We start from the raw sequence: 23,199 nt of genomic DNA, 5'->3' as shown, positions 1-23,199 counted from the left end.
TCACTCAAATAAAACTAATTTCTATTACTAAGTGTTATGGGTTGAATTTTGTCCTCCCACCCCATAAAGATATGTTGGAGTCCTCACCCGCAGTACCTCAGTGACCTTATGTGGAGATAGGGTCTTTGCAGTGGTAATCAAGTTAAAATCAGGTCATTAGGGTGAGTCCTCATCCAATATGTCCTTATAAAAGGGAATTTGCACAGAGAGGAGACCATGGGAAGAGATACAGGGAGAGAGGCCAGGAACAGAGCCACCCCTCTCAGCCGTCAGAAGGAACCAACCCCACCGACACCTTGATCTTGGACTTCCAGCCTCCAGAACTGTGAGACAAGACATTTCTGCTGTTTAAGCCATTCAGTCTGTGGTACTTTGTTACCGGAACCCTAGCAAACAAATACACTAAGGAAGAGGAAATGTATAAGGGGTTAGCAATTAGCCATCTGGATCCTGAGCTCGTCTGGGTCCTGGAGATGGGATTGGAGCCCCAGCACTCCTGGGGCAGCTGGGGCCAAGCTGAGCTGGAGCCTGCAGGATGGACAAATGGACATGGCTGGGAGGGGTGCGTGGTGGGCAGCCGAGGGGGGGAGCCACGGACCCTCCGTCATAAAATCCGTTCCCCACGCGCAGAGGTGAGGTTACCAACTGCCTCCACCGTGAGGCCAAGGCTGGGGCTGGGGCTGGAGACGGTCAAAATAGTAGCTTTAAAATGAAACATTGAAGAGTCGAAAGAATTCTCTATAAGTTGCTTATCATTGGTCAGAATGCTGTTCTGCTGAATTACATTATGCAGCATAAACCTTAGGTGCTATTAGGAAGTAGAGAACTGCCTTTCTCCTCTAGGACTTCTAAGGAATTGCTACAAGTGATCATTCTTAAATGCTGCATATATCTTCATGATTTTCTATAGTTCTGTTAAACTCAACTATAGTTAATGCCAGAATCTCCTACTATGAGTAAATATTTGGATGTATTATTTAAATCTACTGAAAAGAAATTGTACTTCATGGGGGGATTAGGAGATGTGAAGAATATACATTCACTTTTAAGTTATTGAAAATATGTTCAATGTTCTAAATAATAGCAAATATTAGTTGGAGGTAATTTTCATGGTTTGGTTATTCCCCTTAACTTTGAACTGTGGCTTATTTCACACATGCTGTTGATATACATTGTTTCTGATTGTTTTCTATGGTTTCAAAATTCTCACGGCAGTGCCCTCGGTTCCCCTCCTGGTCCACGTCCTCTGTCACCTGTGGGCATGGGTCTGTTCTGTCTAGGGCGAACCTGCAAACCCGCCACGTCTGTTCTCTCCTTTCTCCCGGGAGAGAGTGCTTTACTTAGAGAACGTGTAATGAGTAGTCGACACACACACATACAAATATAATGACGGGTTTGACTCCATTGTACCTTCAAGACCCCTGGAGAGATGAGGACAGATCTGGGAGCTTTTTAAAGTGGTACCACTGGCTGCATAGTGGTGACCGGGCCTCCTCTCCCTTGTCCAGCTTCACCACCAATGGGGGACCCAGGCCCTTTATTCCCCAGAGGACAGCCAACACCAGGCTGTGCTGTGTAACAGACTTTACTGAAGGCCTGGGGATCATAAAGGGCGCTGGCTAAAAAATAAACCTTAACCGTGGCCACCAGGCTCTGGAAGAGTATGGCCCACCCCCTCCCGCTGCCGCTCTCCGGAGCTCCCTCACCCACCTCCAGGTGCTGGGGATCCCTTCTTCCCACCCCCAGCTTTTCCATGCTCCATGTTCAGGATCCCACCTCACCCCTCACCCCCCCCCCCCAGGCAGGGGCATCGCTGCCGGGGAAGGCAGCCTTTGGTAGAAGGACATGAACTGCTCAAAAACCGGAGTCCGACACAAGAGGCCGCATACTGCATGATCCCTGTTCACAGGAAATCTCCAGAACAGGCACGTGTGTAGAGGTAGAAAATGGATTGCCTGGGTCAGTGGGAGTGGGCGGGGGGGGGGGGGGAATGAGTGACAGCAGGTACAGGGTTTCTTTTGGGGGTGACGGAAATGTTCTCAAATTAGATAGTGGCGATGGTTGCAGAATTCTGTGAATATACTAAAAACTGTACACTTTAAATGGGTGCATTTTAGGGACTTCCCTGGCAGCCCAGTGGTTAAGACTTCGCCTTTCAATGCAGGGGCTGCAGGTTGGATCCCGGGTCGAGGAGCTAAGATCCCACATGCCTCACACCCAAAATCCAAAAACGTAAAACAGAAGCAATATTGTAACAAATTCAGTAAAGACTTAAAAAAAAAAAAAAAAAAGAAACCCAACACTTTAAACAAAATGGTACATTTTAGGGTATGTGAATTATATCTCAATAAAGCTGTTATTTTTTAAAAATTCTCAGTCTGCAGGTCTTCTTGTCGAGTCAGGGCCTCCCTGAGAACGGGGAGGGTGTATTTGCTGTAGTCGACAGTCACATAGAGGGTGGCCAGAGCTGCTCCGCCAGGACAAGGGACAACTTGCAGGTTTCTCCGTGCGAGGCAGACCCTGCCCACAGCCTCCCCTGTGCGAAGAGCCGGGCCTCCCCTCCAGCAGCGGCCAGCTCTGCTGGAGAGTAGGTATGTGATGAATGAAGGGAAGAGGAGGTAAATGAAGGAGTGATTGCTATCACTTGCCGGGGTGGTGAGAGAGCCTGGACAGAACCTAGGGGTCTATCTCTCACTTAGAGCCCTTTTCGCTAAAGAGCTCTTCTTAATGCGTCATGCAAATCCACTGGCCAGGGAATGGTGCCTGGATTAAGTCCCCACGTTTCCAAGGGCTCCACTGCTCTCCCGGAGGCTCACTCAGAGTGATGGGTGTGAAGACAAACAGGCACGGAGGCCTTGTGTTCGCCCGCCCGTGGGCCTCTTCACACAGCGAGAAGGAAATAAATGACTCAAATGTTCCTTTTGGCTCAGGCGGTTGTTTAAATGGGATTCCACCCTCAGCGGCCAAGGGAGGGGAGCTGGGGGGTGGAGCGGGGCGCGGTTCCTTCAGACCCCTCCCCGGTTGGGCCCGGATGGAACTGGATGAAGGTCTGTGTGCCAAGGTTTGCTTTCGCACAGGGCAAGCCTCTGCTGGCCAGGCCACCGAAAATCAGCTCACAGCAGGAGCAAAGGGTCCCCCGTTCCACGAGGAGCACAGGATGTCTGAGCCCCTGAAACGTCTCCAGAACAGAGGGGAGCCCCGTGTGAGCTCCAGGATGGGCTCAGCCTTCCCAGGGGTTTACTGCCCAGGTCAGAGGACCCGGGAGCTGCCAGGCAGATGGGCAGCGTGGGGTCCGAGTGGCCGACGTCCACGGGGGACAGCACTGCCCTGGACCTTGTACGAGGGCCACCGGTGGCGGGCTTGGCTCCTCTGGTTTGTTCAGAACGCAGTGGTCCGTGGTGGGGGTGAGGTGGGCAGTGCCCACAGACAACGCATAACACAGGACGGGCCAGGGCAGAAGGGTCGTGAAAGCCATCTTGGAATCTTAGCTCAGGAGTGGTGAGCGTGGCGAGGTCTCCTGTCCGGTCAGGCTCTCGGAGGCGTCCTCTGTAAGTCCAGGGTTGTGAAGAGTAGGCGACGCAGCACGGGGGAGGCACCTGCACCCCATCTAGAGCATCACGGGTGCTCACGAACATAATTTCCCAGCCAGGCATTCAAAACAGCCCTTGCCTGACCCAACCCACGTCCTGGCCTCTTGGGCCCTGCCTCGCCGGCGGTTACTGCCTGAGTGTGGCCGGACTCCCCAGCTCCGGCTCTGCTCACTCGGGTCCCCCGTCACTCGCGTGGGGAGACACGTGGGAGCTGACAGGCAGGGCTGGGAGGTCACAAACGCCCCTCAGATCCCCACGCACCCTCCACCGAGCTGAGGGCCTCAGGGACGTGACTGACCTTCTCCGTGTCTGCCTTCTCCTCTGCAAAACGAGGCCAATGGCAATTCCTCCGCCAAAGGCTCCTTGTGAGGATTAGGTGAGACGTCTCAGGAGTGAAGCCCTTTGGGCAACACTCTGCACGGCCCACAGTAATTCTCGGTGCTGGGCCCCGCAGCTGGGACCTCTCCCTCCCGGCATCTCTCCAGGTTCCTACCAGGTGCGTCATGCCCTTGAAATGGACCATGAGATCCATGTTCAAGTCTGCGCATCTCGCCCACACCAGCCTGAGAGTGCCCCCGAGGCAGGGCTGAGCCTTCTGTGGCCGCCATTGTCTGCACAAGGCCCAGTGACCTGGCCTCCACTCAGACCAGTGGGGGGCGGCAGCACATTCCACTGTGGGCACGCTTGACTTCACCCCATGTCCCCCAAAGAGGTTCTCACTCAGTTGTTCTTAACCTGGAATCCAATAGAGGCCCAATAGATGGACTTCAGGGAGAATAAACCCCCCAACTACATGCTTAATTGTGTGTGTGTGTGTATGTGTGTGACTGCATATTTCGGAAGAGAAATTCCTTACTTTTCATCAGATTTTCAGAAGACTCTGTGTCTCCGTCTGGGCTTTATTTTATTAAAAGCACTTAACTCTCTCTGAAATTCCATTATTTACTTGTTTATTGTCTGCCTCCACCCCTAGAAAGTAAGCTTCAGGGGGACTCGTCTTATTCACGGATATATCCACAAGCCCAAAACAGAGCCTGGCACATAGTGGGTTCTCGGTATTTTTTGAATGAATGAATGAATGAGTGAATGAGGTTCTTTGACCCAAAGGCACAGATCCTGCCCTGTAACGGGGGTCTGGGAAAGCCCTGGACACTCAGCGGGGGCCCCCTTCTCTAGGCAGCTCCAGGGTGGAGGGCAGCTGGAGCAGACTGGTTCTCCTGGAACAAGTCTATTCAGGGGAGGGTCTCAGAGTGCTCAGATTGGATCTACCTGAGACGAAGGGCATTCGAGGCTCTCTATCGTATAACAAGTTTTCCCAAAACTTAGTGGCTTCAAACAATTTTGCTGTATCTCATGATTTTGTGGTCAGGCATTCATGCAGGCTCTGATGCTTCTGCACCACGTGGCATTGACTGAGATCACTTGATGGCACTCAGCTGGCAGATGGGCTGGTCCTAGAAGGTCCAGGGCAGCTCCCCTCACATGTCTGGTAGCCTGGTGGGGTGGCCAGAAGGCTGGGTGCAGCAGCGACTGTCTACAGGGCTCCTGTACCTGGTCTCTCCAGCACGGCCGCCTCAGGGGAGTCAGACTTCTACAAGGCAGCTCAGGACTCCCAAAGGCTGTTCCAGAAGACCAAGGCAGGCGCCGCAAGGTTTTCAACCTGGCCTTGGAAGTCTGAGATCATTGCTTCTATCATCTCCTACTGGCAGCAAGCAAGTCAGAGCCAGACCGGATTCAAGAGAAAGAGACAGGAACTGCAAGGGATGTAAATACCATTGGGGTAGGTAGGGGTGGGGCACCCTCTCAGTACTCAACGGCCACACACGGCTGGTGGTTACCCTACGGGACAGGGCAGGGCTAGAGGGAGGAGTTGGGTGGACCTCCCTCTGCAGAGCTAAGTGGCCTGGATGCTGGTAGAAGTCTGGGCCTGTGTTTAAGATGCAAGAACTTACTCCCCAAGGATAACAACCTTTTCTGCAATACTCTCTTGTCGAGGCTGAAGAGAAGAGAAAGGCCAATTACCAAGAAAATAAATGGTTTATTTTTCCTTATATCCATAGCAGATTAGTAATAATACACAATCACACAGAACTTTGCTTCTCCTGACAGAAAGCATATTCTTTATTTGGACAAATAAAAAGACAAAACACCCTGGCTTTGACATGGGGCCAGCAAGGACATGACCCAGATAGGACATGACCAAATAGATCATTTCGGGTAAAAGGGAGTGCTGGGGTAACCTGAGGATTCCCCACCAGGGGGGCCAGGGGCCCAGAGAGCCACAGAGAATGAGAGCAGTAATCTAGGCCAGTCCCTCGATTTACAGCCCTCTAGGCTCACCCTGAGTTCAGAGCTGAGCACGTGAGCTTGGGCATAAAAGATGGTGGTAAAAGCTTGAAGAAAAAATCCCAAGAAGAAATGGAAGCTGAAGGAAACAGGATGGTATATTGAAGAAACATCTTATCCTTTGCCTCTTGCTAGTGTCAAAGTAAGAAAAGACCTGAGATTTTAAAAACAACGGGACTCTGGAATGAAGTTAAAAAAATCACACAAACAAAAACCAAAAAAAATCCTTGTTAGAGATTCTTTAAAAAGAAAAAAAAAATGTTTAAAATTCTGCAGCAGAAATTTTGTTTTTTGTTTTTTTTGAGGTACATTTAATTCTTTTATTGAAGTATAGTTGATTTACAATATTGTATTAACTTTCAGGTGTACGGCATAGTGATTCAATATTTTTATAGACTATACTCCATTAAAAGTTACTACAAGATAATGGCTATAATTCCATGTGCTGTACAGTATATCCTTGTTGCTCATCTTTTTTATATATAGTAGTTTGTATCTCTTAATCCCATACCCCTAATTTGCCTCTTCCTTTCCCTCTCCTTTTTGGTAACCACTAGTTTGTTTTCTATATCTGTGAGTCTGGTTCTGTTTTTGCAAATACATTCATTTGTATTATTTTTTAGATTCCACATATAAGTGATGTCGTACAGTATTTGTCTTTTTCTGTCTGCTGCAGAAGTTTCTGAGGTCAGTCCTGCTGGAACAGGGGACGGGGTTTGTTAACTGTACATGGCTCTTTCTAGCCTTAGGAATCTCCATTTGCTCAAATGAGACTTGGAAAGACAGACATAAGATGACATTTGGACAGATGCCACTTTCTGTAAAGAGAGAACTGGCCTCAGTTGTACAGAGACGGTTTTGTGGGAGCGAAAGAACAAAGAAAATTGTAAACCCAGATTTTCTATTTGATCCTCGGTAGAAGGTTTGACATCTCAGATTAGGAACAAAAAGCAACGTGAAACTATATATGTATAAAGGTCACTCTGAACATGTTTACCTTAAATGACAAGCAGAGACCAGGAAAAGACAAGGAAATGAATTTAAGGTACTCAAGGTCCAAATATACTAATCCATTCCTATTTGTTTCATCTTCTGTTTCTTTTTTCAACAACTTGGAGAAAAAATTGCAGGAAGAATGGCCTGACTGAACTGACCTTAGTCTTCACAAGGCCAAGAATGGACAAGGCTTGTTTCCCAGATGCTAGAGGTGGTCCTTCATCACTAACGGGGTGTCCCACCCTGCAGGGCCTGGATCCTTCCTGGACAGGACTCCCTGGACTTCATTACCTTCTATGTCTCAAAATGACCAAAACTGACACCTGGCAGAGTATAATGCATTCAGAAAACCTATTATGAGCAGGAATATTTGGAGCTAGACATTATTTTCTTAAACCTTCATTGGGGTTCAGAATCAAATGACCATTTCATGCAAATTCATTTCTTTTGACTCCCATAAAGGCAAGGTTTAGAGTTTTCATCCAATTTTTAATCTGGCCTGAAAAATATATTTCAGTGTTCAATGATCTGAAACCTCCTCTGAGATATCAGGGAATTAAATGGATTACGAATATAACTGTGTGTGCGTTTACATATTTATGTTTGCTGTTTCCTCCACCAGTGCTTATTAATCCTATTCCCTCTGGTAATCATTAGCACCAAGTTACCCTAATGGTAGGCAAAAAAGGGTGTGTGGAATTCAACACAACACACAACCATAAGAAGGCTTCAGCACGCACTCTGGAGAAGTAGTGTCCTTGCTGGCGTCTTACTTGGCCCAGAACCCCCATTTACCTCCTCCACTCCTGCCCCCAGTGGAAGCCAGCTCGAGGAATTCTCTCTGCGCCCCTAGGTGGGGGAGTGTGAGTTCTAGGCAAGCCAGCCTGACTGACAGCAAGGAAAGGGTGTCCCCGGAGGAGTCTCCAAGGGTGTAAAATCACAAAACAAAACCAAAAAGGCAACACAATACCTTGGGCCCACTAGCAGGCAGTGAACGCTTATCTGGGAAGGGTGTTTAGTAAGGAGGCTTGCGTGGCAATCAAGGTGGGCGGAGCCATCCCCATGCAGGTGAAATCCTGGATCTGTTTCTGTACAGCTGGGCTCACAGCACAGTCAGCAGGACTTGGGGGAGCCTCTCGACACAGTCCACTCTCTGCAGCGGCCCAGAGACCCCAGAAAAAGCTCTCCTCGACGCAGCGAGCAGCAGTGTCTCATCGTTCTTGCTTTCTTCTTTCTATCGCCGGGACAGGGAGCTCCATAGCCCAGGGCGGTGTTCTCCGGCTGCAGCCTGGGAGTCCACTCTCCCTGTGTTTAGGAGCCCTTCCGCTCTGAGAAAACCAGCAAGGCCTCTCCAAGGCCGCCGACCAGGAGGCTGCAAGAAACAGCAAGAGGTCATCTTTCCCCTCCCCAGAGCCTGGGGGCTGTGGACACCCGGAGTTGCCTGGTGCCCACATACCGCAGGCCAAGGGATGCCCCCTCATCCTGCAGCTGAGCGTCTTGTCCCCCGCCCGCACTGCCCCGCTCTGAGGTCAGGCCCAGGGACTGCCCAGTCGTCCAGGGTAAGCCTCAGCTGTGCAGGGGGAGGGGAGTGGGCTGCAAGGTGGGTTGTGATACCTCCCCTTAGGGAAGAAGGTGATGTGTCCCAACCATCCTGACCAGGTGACAGTGACTGCCCTTCGTTAATGCTCTCTGGCAGAAATACTGGAGGAGGGCTTCCCACAGAGCCGCCTGGTACTTTTTGCCATAGAGGGTTGATGAATATAAAATCACGCAGATATCCATAATCTTATCATTATTAAGCTGACAATCTCTGAATCCTTTCATTTCATTTAGACTAACAGAACATTTAAAAACAAAATACACATGGGGAGTGGACCTCCCTACTGGCGCAGTGGTTAAGACTCCATGCTCCCAATGCAGGGGGCCTGTGTTCAATCCCTGCTCAGGGAACTAGATCCCACACGCATGCCGCCACTAAGAGTTCACATGCCACAACTAAGGAGCCCAACTGTGGCAACTAAGACCCAGCGCAACTTAAATAACTAACTAAATAAATATTTTTTAAAAAAAGAATAATGAAGAAAATACAAATGGGGAATCATGAATTTCCCACCAGAGCAGAAAGATATATGGTCAGTGATTTGAAAATGAAAAAAATAGCAGGAGAACGGAAGAGTGTAAGAGAAGACCTGGATACTTTAACATGCCTAAAATGTAATACAATGAAAGGTCTGCACATTTCCTATTTTAAACTTCTCAGTAGACAACCTGGTGTCTGTCTCAATCCCCTGTCATTCTTCCCCAAAAGCACTTCTAAGGCCTGGGCTGGCCATGAGTAAAGGATTTTGATGGGGGTCCCTGAGGATGAAATGCTCTTGTCCAGAGGTGCCAACAGCCCTACAATCCCACCTTCTTCTTCCTTTTTTCTCCCATTTACCCGCCCAGTATCCCACTCCTCCTATACACCCACTCCTCCTATACACGCACACACCATACTCTCACATTTGGGCTATTGCGTCTCCATATTCCTAACATATATCTAAGGCACCGAATGTATGAAACACACTTAGGCTGTGCATATCCTGTTCCCAGTGAAAAATGTCACCTATGTGGGTTACTTCGACATAAAGATAACTTGTACCATGAACCACTTCCAGTATAGCAGTGAACTGAATAAGTGTGAGAACAGAAAAACAATAAGCTGAGTTCAAACTGTGCTCAGGTGTTTTTAGCTACATAATCCTGCAAGTGTTATTCGGCTGTTTCCTCAGCTGCACCACAGGAGACAATCACATCTAACCATCACTGTGAGGCTTAGAAGGACGTACTTGTAGCAGCTGACCCCCGTGTGTGACCTACAATGGGCAAGCAATAAAATATTATTTTCTCGACTGCTCTCCCAGAGTAGGGATCCCTTTCTCAGCAGCCCTCACCACTGGCTGGCTTCCCCAACTCTGCTTGAAAACTCCTTGTGAAGGATGCATCCTGCTCTGCAAAGCCAGCTCTAGCCATGGGATTCAGGCAAGCATCTATGGGCATCTACGGGCATCTTGTGGCAGGTCCCGGGCACGAGGTTCTTCCCTCCTGGAGGAAGTCCTGCCTCATACTGACCTGACAGCTGCTTCTTACAACCTCACCTGTGAGTCTAAGTTCTGCTTTCTAGAGCAACAGAGAACAAATCTACGCCCCCATCACCCATCTGCCAACCCTACAGAGTGGGAAAATCCCCTGAACTCCTGCCATGTCCCCTCCCTGGTGATGTCAGGCCTCTCTCTCTGGGTGAGGGCAGAGAGGCGCTAGTCAAGTAGCCAGTCACTGGGGAGTGGGCTGGGAGGATGACCCCCGAGCCCGCTAACAAGGGGGAAAGAGAGGAGAAGGGCCCGAGGGAGATGTCTGCCTGATAGCTTAAGCTCCAAGTTGGAATGTACTTTCCTCTTTCCTTTTTATTATAATACAGAAGTATTATAATAGTGACAATAAGTTGATGAATTCTCTTTAACGCATACTGAGCTCATAATAACGTAGCTGAAGTTTGTGTCTATGTTACGAACCGAATTAATTTCTGAGGACTTTCCTAGATCTATACTCATCATTTATAGGATTGTTCCTGGGAGAAACTAGGGTCCAAGTTCCAAAAGACCATATTGTGAAACATGACCCATTTGTGCTTGTCCCTGGTCTAGTTCAGGGACAGACCCAGATGCTGGCGGGTTCTATTGCCTCTTCTCTTTGGATGAAGAAGGGCCTGGGAAGGGGAAGACATTCGTTTTGTACACAGGCTCACCTCTAAAGATCTGGCTTTCCCTTCTTAGCCAATCTGCTGTTTCCTTCAACATCCCTTAAAGAACGCACATACGAGCTTCTTAAACCCCTGGGAAAGCACAGAGTCACCGTGACCTGATGCAAGATCTGTACAGAACTTTGGCTTTGGAAGAGTTTTATTTCTGCAAATGTAACGGGGCGGGGGGGTCACAGTCATTTCCACTAATCTTCCTTAATCACCAGGGAGAACAGGGTATCGGTTGGCTCTTTGCCACCCTCACACCTGCAGCCTTAGAACAATGCTGCAGCGTAATAAACTTGCATTTCATCCCCTTGGCTTAGCGAGTTAATGAAACACCAAGCAGCTTAGGGAACCCTGACATGAAAAACAAACCTGGTTCCGTTTACTGTTATGAGAGCCAGGGAGGTGAGCTTTGATGCTGTCTTCTAAACAGCGGGAGATGCTGACACAAGGAGGGGGCCAGGAATCTTAATCGCATTACAGCTGGTTAAGTCAGAGCTTTACTGGACTGTTTGCAAATCTTATAATCCCCATCATTCCTGAAATGAACAAACTTCATGTAACAAGGCATAAACATCAGATTGCAGAGCAGAGGCAGCCAGAAATAGTCATCACTCGCTTCTCTTCCAGGGGGTTATTTTCAGCGTCTCTCCACTCCTCTTTTCTCCCATCGGGAGCCAAAGGCCCCATCTCAATTTTACATTTATTACTGTGGTGATTCAATGAATTCCTATGGAACCCTCCAGACAGAGGACAGAGACTGTATCCTTTCCCCAGCTGTAGGCCTAGCACTTAACACAACACCCAATAAATATTTACTCAGTGAGTGATGGAATTCTTATAACTGCTCCCCCTTTTCCCATCTGGATTCCAAACTATTTTTGTTTTTTTTCTCTTTTCCTCACCAAAACTAATTCACCACTCCCTTGGGGACTTGCTGAGCAACAGTTCACAATCTGATAAACTACTCTGTGTCGAAAGGTAACGAGCATAGTTATGAAGGCCTTTCTCAGCATTTTAAAGAAGAGGTTTCAAATGTTTAATTCAAATGAAAAACTGAAAAACTTCAGACATTGTGATCCTAGGTGCACTTTGGGGTGTGTGGAAGTTCTTTCTTCACCCCTAAATTCACTCTTCCTACAAAGAGACTTGGGCAGTCTCCAAGCATTCCCCTAAAATTAAAGGCACAGACATCTCTACTCAGAGAAGATATAAGACCATTTTCTAAAGACTCTTGGTGTTTGTGAGGCTGGAACCAGGGTCAAGTTGAAGCGATCCTCATGTTTGTTGCCCAGGATCAATGGTAGGCCCGGTGAATGATGGGCAAAGGTGAGGAGCTCATCACGAAATCCTACAAAGAGGCTGTGTTTTGGTTATTCCTTTCTCTCCTTGTACCTAAACTATTCCACAGAGAAGAGTGACTCTCCTTGTCTAAAGAGGATTCAAAGTGGAGGCACACACAACTAATTCTACTCGACAGGAACATCACTCACAATTCAGAATTGTTTTCTTTTGTATGTGTTGAATCCCCTTTGCCGAAATTTTGGAATAGAGGGAATTCATTATCGATCTGCACCCTAAAATGTTGTTAATTAAAAAATGAATACATATTAATCTGGATATTTAAATTACTGGGCTTGCAATAGATATTAAAATACTGGGCTTTTATAATTAAAAACAAGGTAATTAGCTGGACAAGAGCAGTTGCTTTTTTTTAATATAAATTTATTTATTCATTTATTTATTTTTGGCTGTGTTGGGTCTTTGTTGTTGCGCACGGGCTTTCTTTAGTTGCAGCGAGCGGGAGCTGCTCTTCGCTGCGGTGCGCAGGCTTCTCATTGCGGTAGCTTGTTGCAGAGCATGGGCTCTAGGCGCGTGGGCTTCAGTAGTTGTAGCACGCAGGCTCAGTAGTTGTGGCACACGGGCTTAGTTGCTCTGCAGCATGGGGGATCCTCCCGGACCAGGGCTCAAACCTGTGTCCCCTGCATTGGCAGGTGGATTCTTAACCACTGCGCCACCAGGGAAGTCCCCAAGAGCAGCTGCTTTAAATAAAAGGCTTTAAAAGTTGACCAATGTTGGGGGCTTAGGTTTATCATTTTTCTTGGGTACAGGATTGAGAAGCCTAGTACCTGTTGATTCAGCAAACGGTGCCGGAAGGAGAGACGCAAAGGTGAGCGAAACGTGGCTCCTTTCCTGGAGGAGCTTCAGCCGGCAGGTGGGCAAGGAGTGCACACCTGTCACGCCATGTGGTACATGCTGATCGCGGAACACAGAGCCGGCAGCAAGGGCTGCCCAGGACCTGACCCTGGAGCTGATCCAAATCTCTAATTAGGAGATAAGCAAGTTCCTTAAGATCTTGCTGAAATTTCAAATGGCATGTCTCCACTAACCACCTCACAACTTCAGATCCGTGATTCCCAACCGGGGAGATTCTGCCCCTAAGGGGACCTTTAGCAATGTCCTGAGACGTTTTGCATTGTTACAGTTGAGGGGGTGCTACTGGCATCTACTGAGGTGAGGCTCAGGTTTGCTGCTAAAAATCCTACAGGACACAGGACAGCCCCTCACAACAAAGAATGATCTGGCCCAAAACGTCAACAGTGCTGCGGGTGAAAAACCTTACTTTAGACAATGAGCTATTTTGTGCCTCTAAGCTGTTGCCCATCCACGAAGGTGGACAATTAATTACATGGGCCCTCGTCTCCTAGAGGGTGACCTCTCTGGGGTCTTGGACTGAGTCTGGAGCCTCAGAGCCCAGCAAGCACTTCTTATAGAATGAATGAACATACAAGCAAATGCAGGCGAGGATATCGGCTGATCCAGGGTCCCCGCCCGCAGCCAGACTGCAGCGGTGGCAGCTGCGCTCACTCAGGGAGCCCGTGTCCACTGAGTGGGCAGCCTCGACCCACTCCAGCGACTGCTGCTGTGTGGACGTGCAGGCCCGACTTAACAGCTGTTCTGTATTTTCAAAAGAATCTGGAGATCTGGACTTTTACAGGGAAATCACCTGATTTCTAAATGCTGAGTAATTTGAAATTTGAAAATCAAAAAAGAAGAAACAATGAGTATACAGGCAAACACAGTAGGTCCAAACAAAACAGGCCTGCAGCCCTGCCTTCTGACTTCCGATCAGTCTAAGCTCCCACAGGACAGAGACTGGCCTCGGATCCCTGCCCGGGATCCAAGAGCTGGTCACCCCGTCACAGCTTGAACACACCCAGTCTATGGACAATGCAGATCAGCTCTGTGCAAAAGACAGGAAATCTGAAACACAGTCTGACATTCCTCTTCTGGTGGTTCACTTTGTGGTTGGAAAATTCTTTGAGGCTGAAAACACACCATCCTTAAATTCGAGAGTTCTCAAAAATCAGGAAATTCCAAAGTCAAGGTTCCTTTTGCAATAATCACACGTGCTGTTTCCTTGATTTGGGTACACACAGCCCTTCTTTCCATCTTGTTCAGGGCATACCACGAAGTCCACAGGATGTGGAACAGCCTGGAGATATGGCCTCGCACAGACGGCTGCTGGAACCTTCAGACTAAGCGCGGCCTCCCCACTGGAGAGCATCTCAGGCTTATTTCTCACACTCAGTTCAACACCTGGGTGTTTTTTGTTTTTCTGCTGTTTTTTAGTTCATTCTGAAATTGTATACAAAATACAATCAATGAGGCTTATTTGTAAGAAGGAAAATTACTATCAAGAATTGAGACGATCACTATGAAGGATAAGATACAGAAATTGGGGGAAGAATCTCGAGGATGCACCAGGATATCTTGGCAGTTAGGTTTTTGGACGTCAACCTGCCCGTTTGTGTCCTGCCTTCCCAGAAGGACAAGTGCAGAGTAAGGAGGAGGGAGTGTAGGATCAGCTCCCTGCCCCCCAGCACCAGCTCTGGTTCCAAATTGCGAAGTCTCACCATTGGCACCTCTTGCCCCTCCATCCTTCCCTGTCCTCCCAGGGCCGGAGGGACCAAATACTCTTCCACCCTGAGTCTGACTAAGCCTCTCCCTTCTGCATCAGGTCCAGTTTCAAGCCAGTTCTAAGGCCCTCCTGCTCACCCCACACTCTCTCTCTCCTCCAGTCTTCACATTCATTGTGCATTCAAACGGTTACTATCCTACTGCAGAAATTATCTTTATGACTTCTCCTTCTCCCGAAAACTCCTTGAGGGCTGGATGATGTCTTATGTTCCTGAATGACTTCCACATGCTTTGCATACAGCAGTCACTCAATAAATATTGTTAGTTGATTGATAGAATTATAGCTTCTAGTATTAAAAATCTAAGGCAGGACTTCCCTGGTGATGCGGTGGTTAAGAGTCCGCCTGCCAATGCAGGGGCGCGGGTTCGAGCCCTGGTCCGGGAAGATCCCATATGCCGCGGAGCAACTAAGCCCGTGCGCCACAGCTACTGAGCCTGCGCTCTACAGCCAATGAGCCTGGAGCCTGTGCTCCACAACAAGAGAAGCCCCTGCAGTGAGAAGCCCGTGCACCGCAACAAAGAGTAGCCCCCGCTCGCCGCAACTAGAGAAAGCCCACGCAGCAACGAAGACCCAACGCAGCCAAAAAATAAAAAATAAAAATAAATAAATTTTAAAAAGAAATCTAAGGCAATGAAATCCTTTTCCTAAAAATGTTCCACTGGACATTCTTAGTTCACCGTGTCAGACCCTGAACAAGAAATAGAGACATTTTGTCCTGGGTAACGCTCCTTCTATACTGCTGCCATATCATCTAGATGCTCTTTATAAATGATCAGACTGGTGGGAAGAGAAACATTTAGGCCAATGTCTCTTCCACCTCCCCATGACCTGCTTCTACCTAGACACTATCTATGCTGCTGCTAAGTCCTTGGCGTTTCCCACATCATTTCTAGGGAGGTATGTGAAGTTTATGGGATGTTGGACACACACAGACCCGGGTTTGAATCCTGGTCCAATCACCTAGTAGCTCTAAAATCTTGGGACAATCAGTTAAATGTCTCTGAACCTCAGCATCTTCATCTTTAAAACGGGGCTAACTTGGAGGGTTGTTGTGAAAGTTAATGAGATAATATTAATATAAAAATTTCTGAAATATAGTAGTTGCTCAATAAATGGTTATTATTATTCAAAGGAAGAGGTGAGACTAGGAGGAGGAGGAAGAAGAGGAGGGTGTGGGAGTATTTCCTAATTTTTCTTTTCCTTCCGTTTTTCTTCTGGAAAACGGAAGAAATGCCCCATTAGGGGCTCCTGAGAGGGGTTGAAAATCGCTTTCACCAAATGCCGTGAGCAAAAAGATTCATTTCTGTCAGTCTGGATGGTTTAGGTACAGACCCACCCTCAGGCAGGGAGACAAGCAATAACAGACATCCCAGGGGCAGTGACTTTACACTTTCATCCGAGAGCTGCTCCTGGCACACAGACCCCCAGGAAATATCTGTTTATTGAACCAACCCCTTCCAGCCCAAAGCCACACGAGATGCAAAGTCACCTCTTGGACTTCCTCATCATGGTATTCCCAGAGCCTGGTCCTGCCCCTCACATTTATCTTGCAGGAACCTCATATTGATGTTTAAAAATGACACCATTTTTGTGTGTGTGGCTATGATGGCACAAGACAGGGGATTATTTGCAAGACGTCCTGGGAGAGGGGAGGCTGCCCTAGACACACCGAGCACGAGTACCGGCCCCACCAACCAGCACTGTGGCTTTTGAGCAAACAGGTGACAATTCTGCAGGTCCAATGTGCAAATGAATGCAAGAAAGTGGAGGGAGGAGGTGGGAGGAGCCAACCCTTAGGATTACTCTCAGCCCCAGAATGAGAAAAAATATGGATTTTCTAGAACTACGCCTTATTTGAGCAAAGCTAAGGAACAATATGCTTTTTCTTTCCATCATGCTGGTAAAGAAATGGAAAAACCGGGCTTCCCTGGTGGCGCAGTGGTTGAGAGTCTGCCTGCTGATGCAGGGGACACGAGTTCGAGCCCTGGTCTGGGAGGATCCCGCGTGCCGCGGAGCAGCTGGGCCCGTGAGCCACGATTGCTGAGCCTGCGCGTCTGGAGCCTGTGCTCCTCAACAAGAGAGGCCACGACAGTGAGAGGCCCGCGCACCGCGATGAGGACTGGCCCCCGCTTGCCACAGCTAGAGAAAGCCCTCGCGCAGAAGCGAAGACCCAACACAGCCATAAATAAATAAATTAATTAAATAAATAAACCCAAAGTTTAAAAAAAAAATACTCAGTCTTTAAAAAAAAAAGAAATGGAAAAACCTATTCCAAAACTTGTCTGCAATTCAGTTTTGGAGTGCCATTCTTGGGGCGGGGGTGAGGGGGGATTGCCGAACAATGCATCCAAACTGGAATGGAAATAAACATTATCTTCAAGTGGCCCTAGGCTTGTTTTCCTTTTTAAAACAGAGCTTAAGAGACCAGTAAGTAGCAACAACAAATATGACTTATTCTCCATAATGTGCTGCATTAGTGATTCAGGCCGGACAGCAGGCAGCCGTGGTCATAGGGGAGGAAAGCTGTGGGTCATCCGGCCAGCAGCCGGCAGGCTGGGCGAAGACTTGGCAAGGACTGACCCATTCCCGGGTGACTGAGAGGCTCATCTTGCTCGACAGGCACCCGTCGGTGTGGTTTCACTTGGCAGACGATAGAGCCCACCTCCCTCAGCGTGGACATCCTGACCAAACAGTGCATTGTTCTCACTGTTGAATCAAACTGGTGTGACTTCTGGCCAAGTGGAGACAGTGGAAGCAGAGGATGACAGGCCTTTACTTTTTACTCGATGCATTTCTGCATTGTCTTAAACATCTCACAAATAGCACCCGTTATTATGTAGATTTAAAATACGTAAGTATATACCCCCAAAATAAAGCACGCCCACTGATGAGAGGAGCAACTGCAGTCTTAACAGTTTAAACTCACCATCACTCCCCACCTCGCCTCATCTTCCCTGAAGGTGACAACCACAGCCCTTGGTAATGATCATATCGGCTGGTCTGAATACTAGCAAGCTGGAGTGGATCAAAGTCTTAACTCCGTCAGCTATCCGATGGGCAGTCTGTGTAGAGAGTTCAGAGGTAGCACCCTACAGCCCATCTTCCACACAGCAGACTGTGGAGTGTGTTTTTAACCTAGGAGCAAGTGGCTCCTCTGCTCAGAACCCTCTGATCGCTCCCCCCCACCTCACTCTTAACAATGGCCTTTAAGACCCCACATGGTCAGCCACCAACCAGCCTCATCTCCTACTACTCTCCCCCCATCAACCTGCTCCGGCCACACTGCTCCTTGAGCAGACCGAGCACACTCAGGGCCTTTGCACTTGCTGTTTCCCCCCAGGGTCCCCAGGGCTCGCTCCCCCACTTCCTTCAGGTCTCTGCTCAGATACGGGAGGGAGAGGCAGTGCTGTCTTTAAGCAAATGGATGGGTGCGTTCTAAACAAGGATGATCTGGAACTTGACTAGGAGAAAATGAATTGAAGGGTCAAAGGCAAGAAACACAAACATAGTTATAGTTATATGCACACATAATTAGTGGTTCACCTATAGTGGTGACTCTTGTGTGGATGAATGGCTGAAAGGTACACCGTCGAGGCTCTGGTTCCTGCTCTGGATGCTGGCTGTAGCAGGTGTGGTATATTCAGTTTGGGAAAATATTCATGATAGATGCACTCTCCTGAATGTATATTTATATGTCAATAAAATATATACCCAAACACACACCCTTTCTTCAACATTTGAGAGCAAATATTAGTATCCCAAGGAAACACAAGCAACTAATTTTCTTCTCCTCTCTCTGTGCAAAAGACTTACCATCCCACGGTGGCCCTGGTCAGGATCGTATCAAACAGCAATATCGATAAACCAGCCGTGATCACCTGCAGAAATCATTTCAACAAAAGGTCATCAGAGCAGCAGGACCTCGGCAACCTTCTCCAAAGCCATTCTTCACAAGCTTCGTTTGTGCTAGTTCAGATCCCAGACATCAGCCATGCCTTCCCACTTCATGACTTTTTCCCCCAAACACTTCCTAGTCCCCCTAAATACCTTTCCCAAATACCCCTGTATTTAGCGGAAAATGCTAAGTTCTAGCCTATTTTGAGGTGAGAATGTTCAAAGAAACATTTAACTTCCAAACCCTTCAAAAGAGGAGTTTGGAAGCCAGCATCCAAACTCGTCTCTCCCCTGGGCAGGGGCATAGCAAGAATCCCCGTTTCCATCCTGTCTCAGCTGTGCAAAAAGAATCCTCAAGGTCAGAAGTACTCATTCACCTGTTCCCAGATCCTCCAGCTAAAAACCTAGCTGTCAACCTGCCTTTGCTAACAGCACCGTCTCTCCCCCTGCCCTAATGCCCCTGTCTTTCTGGCCCGTGACACACATTCTAAGAAACCAGGTACTTCCTAAGGGAGGGAGCAATGAAATCATTAATTAATTGCTTGCAAACATCTAGAAACCACAGGAGAGGGAAGAGGTTAGTCCACATCTCTCAGAGCTAGAAATTACAGAAAAGTCTCTTAGGAATGGCAGTAACAGGACTCAGCCTCCAGCGGTGCCTCTAAACATCGGCACAAAAAGTTTTGAGAATCAAAGACCCAACTTTGGAACGTCTGCTCAGGAAAGATGTTTTTTCCCAGAATTCTGCATTCTGGAATACAAAACGGCTTCCATGAGGAAGGTCACCCTAAGGACTTGCTTCCTTGCAATGAGAAGAAGTAAGAAGCAAGCCGTATCGGGATGGGTCACGCAGGCTGGATGCCCTCAGAGATGTCAACTGCCATCTCATTCAAGGGGGCGTCATGTCCGGTCTTGGAGGCCTCTTCAGGTCCCAAGCTGGGAACAAGGCAACAGGCAGACGGTCAGAAGGAGGGAGTGTGTTTAATGGGTCTCATCTTCATTCATTTACCATCTCAAAAAGAAGTCTGGAAATATAAACCAGGAGCCTAGAGTACAGAAACTCTGTGAGCTCTTAGAACCTTTGTAGTAGTTTATTCATTTAAGGTCACTTTCTGTTTGCTTTCCTTGCTTAATTTGCAGCAAAACCCTTGATAACGAAAAAGACCTGTGGTGTCTTCAGGAACAAAAACGAAGTGGCAACAAGGTCAGAGAGACAGTTGCAAAGTAGAAAGCAAAGGACAGGAGGAAACAGATTTCTCAAAGTGAAAACGGAGTGGTGGCTTTTATGCTAAAGAGCTTTTATCTCAAAGGGCAGCTCTACTTCCCCCACCCTGCCCTCTTCTTATTTGGCATTTTATTTAGGACTTTTGTACCTATGGGCATAAATGAAGTGGGCCTAAAATTTTATTATCTTGCAATGCAATTGTCTGGTTTCGGAAACAAGGTTATACAAACCACATGAATTAATTCATCAGCTTCCCTGCTTCTTTTCCTATAAAGGATAAAGATGGTCTTTACTGTGGTCTCTACTCTGACCTGACTGCCTCTGGACCTGGAGCTTCTAGTTGGGGTGGCCTTTAATCCTAATCGAGTCTTCTCTTTCTCCTGGATTCAAGTTTCTCATTTTCATTTTTTCCAAAAATGTTTTTCATCTATGTTTTCCACTCATTAACATTTAGCAGTTTGGAGAAATATTATTTTATCTCATTTGTGCCCATTTTTATCACCTTCCCTTTATTTAAAATAAATTTATTTATTTATTTACTTTTGGCTGCGTTGGGTCTTCGTTGCTGCATGCGGGCTTTCTCTAGTTGCGGCGAGCGGGGGCCACTCTTCATTGTGGTGAGCGGGCTTCTCATCGTGGTGGCTTCTCTTGTTGCGCAGCATGGGCTCTAGGCGTGCAGGCTTCAGTAGTTGTGGTGCGCAAGCTCAGTAGTTGTGGCTCGCAGGCTCTAGAGCGCAGGCTCAGTAGTTGTGGCACACGGGCTTAGTTGCTCTGCGGCACGTGGGATCTTCCCGGACCAGGGCTCGAACCCATGTCCCCCGTATTGGCAGGCGGATTCTTAACCACTGCACCACCAGGGAAGTCCCTATCACCTTCCCTTTTGTTCTTACTTTTGTTGTCATTTTCTCTTCCTTTTTTTTTTCCTTTCCTTCCTTAGTCTTAACCAAAGTTAATCTCGTTAATCCCTCTTTACTTTTGCAACTTCTTGGACATTTCCTGGGATGGTGCCAACAGAGATTTATTTCTTGGAATCGCTGAAAAGGCCTCCATTCTGCTGACGGAGGTTAGTGATGGCAGCTTGGTGTTAATGGAACAACTCATAACGTTTCTGAAGCCTTTCTTAACTCTTCACCATTGTCTTCATCTCCTTTGCCCTTTTTACCAGCTTTTTCCTTTTTTTCCAACTTCATTGAGGAATAGTTGACAAATGTAATTGTATATATCTAAATTGCACAACATGATGATTTGATATACATATACATACATGGCCTTCTCTAATTGTCTTCTCTGATGGCTTTTTTCATGACTTTCAGTCTCCTTTGTGTAACTATCACCTCCCACATGCCCTGCAACAGTCAGAGCTGAGGGCTTGTGGCTCTGTTCCTCTACGGGTTTCTTCAGCTTAGGAGGAATCTCGTCTACCATGAGATAGACAGCTGGCCTGCTTGTTTCTATTAACTGCACCTTTTGCCAAGAAAAACACCTCTGAGAATTTTCAAACCAGCCCTTACTTGAAAATAAGGTTGGTTTATAGCCAGACTGGTGCCTTTCCATCTGCTGCTTCCTGGAAACGTTTGCATGGTCTCCTGCCTTTTTTCTCCTGGGCCCCTCTTTCAAACTTCTCTAAATTTTTCTCTCTCAATGAGCAAATCTTCTGCTGGCTGAGACACTCAGTGAAATTTGACAAGGAGGTTTGTCTTCTTTCTGTAGGGAATTTATAGCGAACTTGTTTATTCTGTAGAGCTATTGGAGAGGCAGATGGGCCACTTTTTAATCTACTTCCAGAAGGACCCTCAGTTCCTTAGGCTTCTCTGCTTTCTTTTACCTCCATCACCAGCCCCAGCGGTCAGCTCTCTTTTTAGAAGCATTTCCCATCTCCCCCTTCCCCCCCGCCCCGTGTGTGTGTGTGTGTGTGTGTGTGTGTGTGTGTCTCTCTCTCTCTCTCACACACACACAAACACACACACACAGAGTCACCAAAGTTCTACCACTTCACAAAAGTCACAGTGTAAAAAGGGATGAGTAGCAGCCGACAACACCCCACTGAGGGGTGGACCCTGGGCAGGTGTCCAGCCCGACTTACCCACTAAGTGACTTGCACCCACACATCCACCTCAGCCTGTATGAGCTTCATGTTCATGGCCCAGCAAAGCAACGGATTTCCATATGCCACGGGCCGTCAGGGCTGCTCAAAAACGCTGGGAAGCGTGTGAATGACAAATCTACTTGTGCTAAGAGGCCACTCCGCTTCTAACTCCACCGAGGAACAAACAGAAGCCAGGAGTGGCTGACTGTGCAAGTCTGGGTACAGAGTGTCCCATGCAAGGGCACCTGGGGGCAGAATTTGAGAGATGCAACCGACTCCCTAAGCTCAGAGGTGGGGAAACTGTGACCCAGAGATGGTGTGTGACTTGCTCCAGGCCCCGGCGACTTCATGGCAGGGGGCAGTGGAGCCAAGGCCCTGACTCCCAGGTCAGCCTTCTCTCACAGCCAGAAAGGCCCCACATGAGCTCCATGCAGCGTTTTTGAAAATAAGAGTCCACTAAAAGCAGGGACTCAGATATCTGCAAACCCATGTTCACAGCAGCATTATTCACAATAGCTAAAACTTGGAAGCAACCCAAGTGTCCATCAATGGATGAACGGGTAAGCAAAACATGGTATATATATATATATATATACACACAATGGAATATTATTCAACCTTAAAGAGGAAAGAAATTCTGACATATGCTACAACACTGGTGAAACCTGATGACATTATGCTCAGTGAAATAAGCCGGACGCAGATGGACAAATACTGTATGATTCCACTTATATGAGGCACTTAGAACAGCCAAACTCATAGAGATAGAAGGTAGAATGGATGTTACCAGGGCGTGGGAGGGATGGGGAGTGGGAAGTTAGTGTTTAATGGGTACAGAGTTTCAATTTAGGTTGATGAATGTCAGTAAAAGCATAAACTTTTTTTTTAACCTTTAAAACGGCTAAAATCTGCCCATGAGAAAGACTCCAAGTTACTCTTGGGGCTTGCCATTCAGGAGATGGAAGTAGCAGCCATTACTGTCAATCGTTGTTCTTGCTTTCAAAAAGCATTTTTAGGGGCTTCCCTGGTGGCGCAGTGGTTGAGAGTCTGCCTGCCAATGCAGGGGACACGGGTTCGAGCCCTGGTCTGGGAAGATCCCACATGCCGCAGAGCAACTGGGCCAGTGAGCCACAATTACTGAGCCTGCGTGTCTGGAGCCTGTGCTCCGCAACAAGAGAGGCCGCGATGGTGAGGGGCCCGTGCACCGCAATGAAGAGTTGCCCCCACTTGCCGCAACTAGAGAAAGCCCTCGCACAGAAACGAAGACTCGACGCAACCAAAACTAAAAATAAATAA

At 47.8% G+C, this 23,199-nt stretch overlaps 1 protein-coding gene across 8 annotated transcripts in view; it reads right to left on the bottom strand.

Moving 5' to 3' along the window:
• Positions 1 to 5,610: 5,610 nt before the first annotated feature.
• TMEM241 (transmembrane protein 241) overlaps positions 5,611 to 23,199 on the bottom strand; it is a 112,277-nt gene continuing 94,688 nt past the window's right edge. For 2 of the 8 annotated variants that reach the window (XM_082353601.1, XM_082353603.1), the window contains 2 exons: positions 18,512 to 18,576; positions 5,611 to 8,304 (listed from right to left, as the gene is read on the bottom strand). In XM_082353601.1, the coding sequence (XP_082209727.1) occupies positions 8,244 to 8,304; positions 18,512 to 18,576 (126 nt within the window). In that variant the 3' untranslated portion in view covers positions 5,611 to 8,243. Of the gene's footprint in view, positions 8,305 to 14,301; positions 14,356 to 18,346; positions 18,375 to 18,511; positions 18,577 to 23,199 lie in introns of those variants that run through there. The other 6 variants (XM_082353602.1, XM_082353606.1, XR_014234003.1 and 3 more) reach the window with 5 other exon arrangements.

This window comes from Balaenoptera borealis (genome assembly GCF_965194805.1).
Source record: "Balaenoptera borealis genome assembly, chromosome: 14".
In the NCBI taxonomy this organism is placed as follows: domain Eukaryota; kingdom Metazoa; phylum Chordata; class Mammalia; order Artiodactyla; family Balaenopteridae; genus Balaenoptera; species Balaenoptera borealis.
The sequence above is the reverse complement of the archived record's forward strand: the minus strand, read 5'-3'. Positions and strand labels throughout refer to the sequence as shown.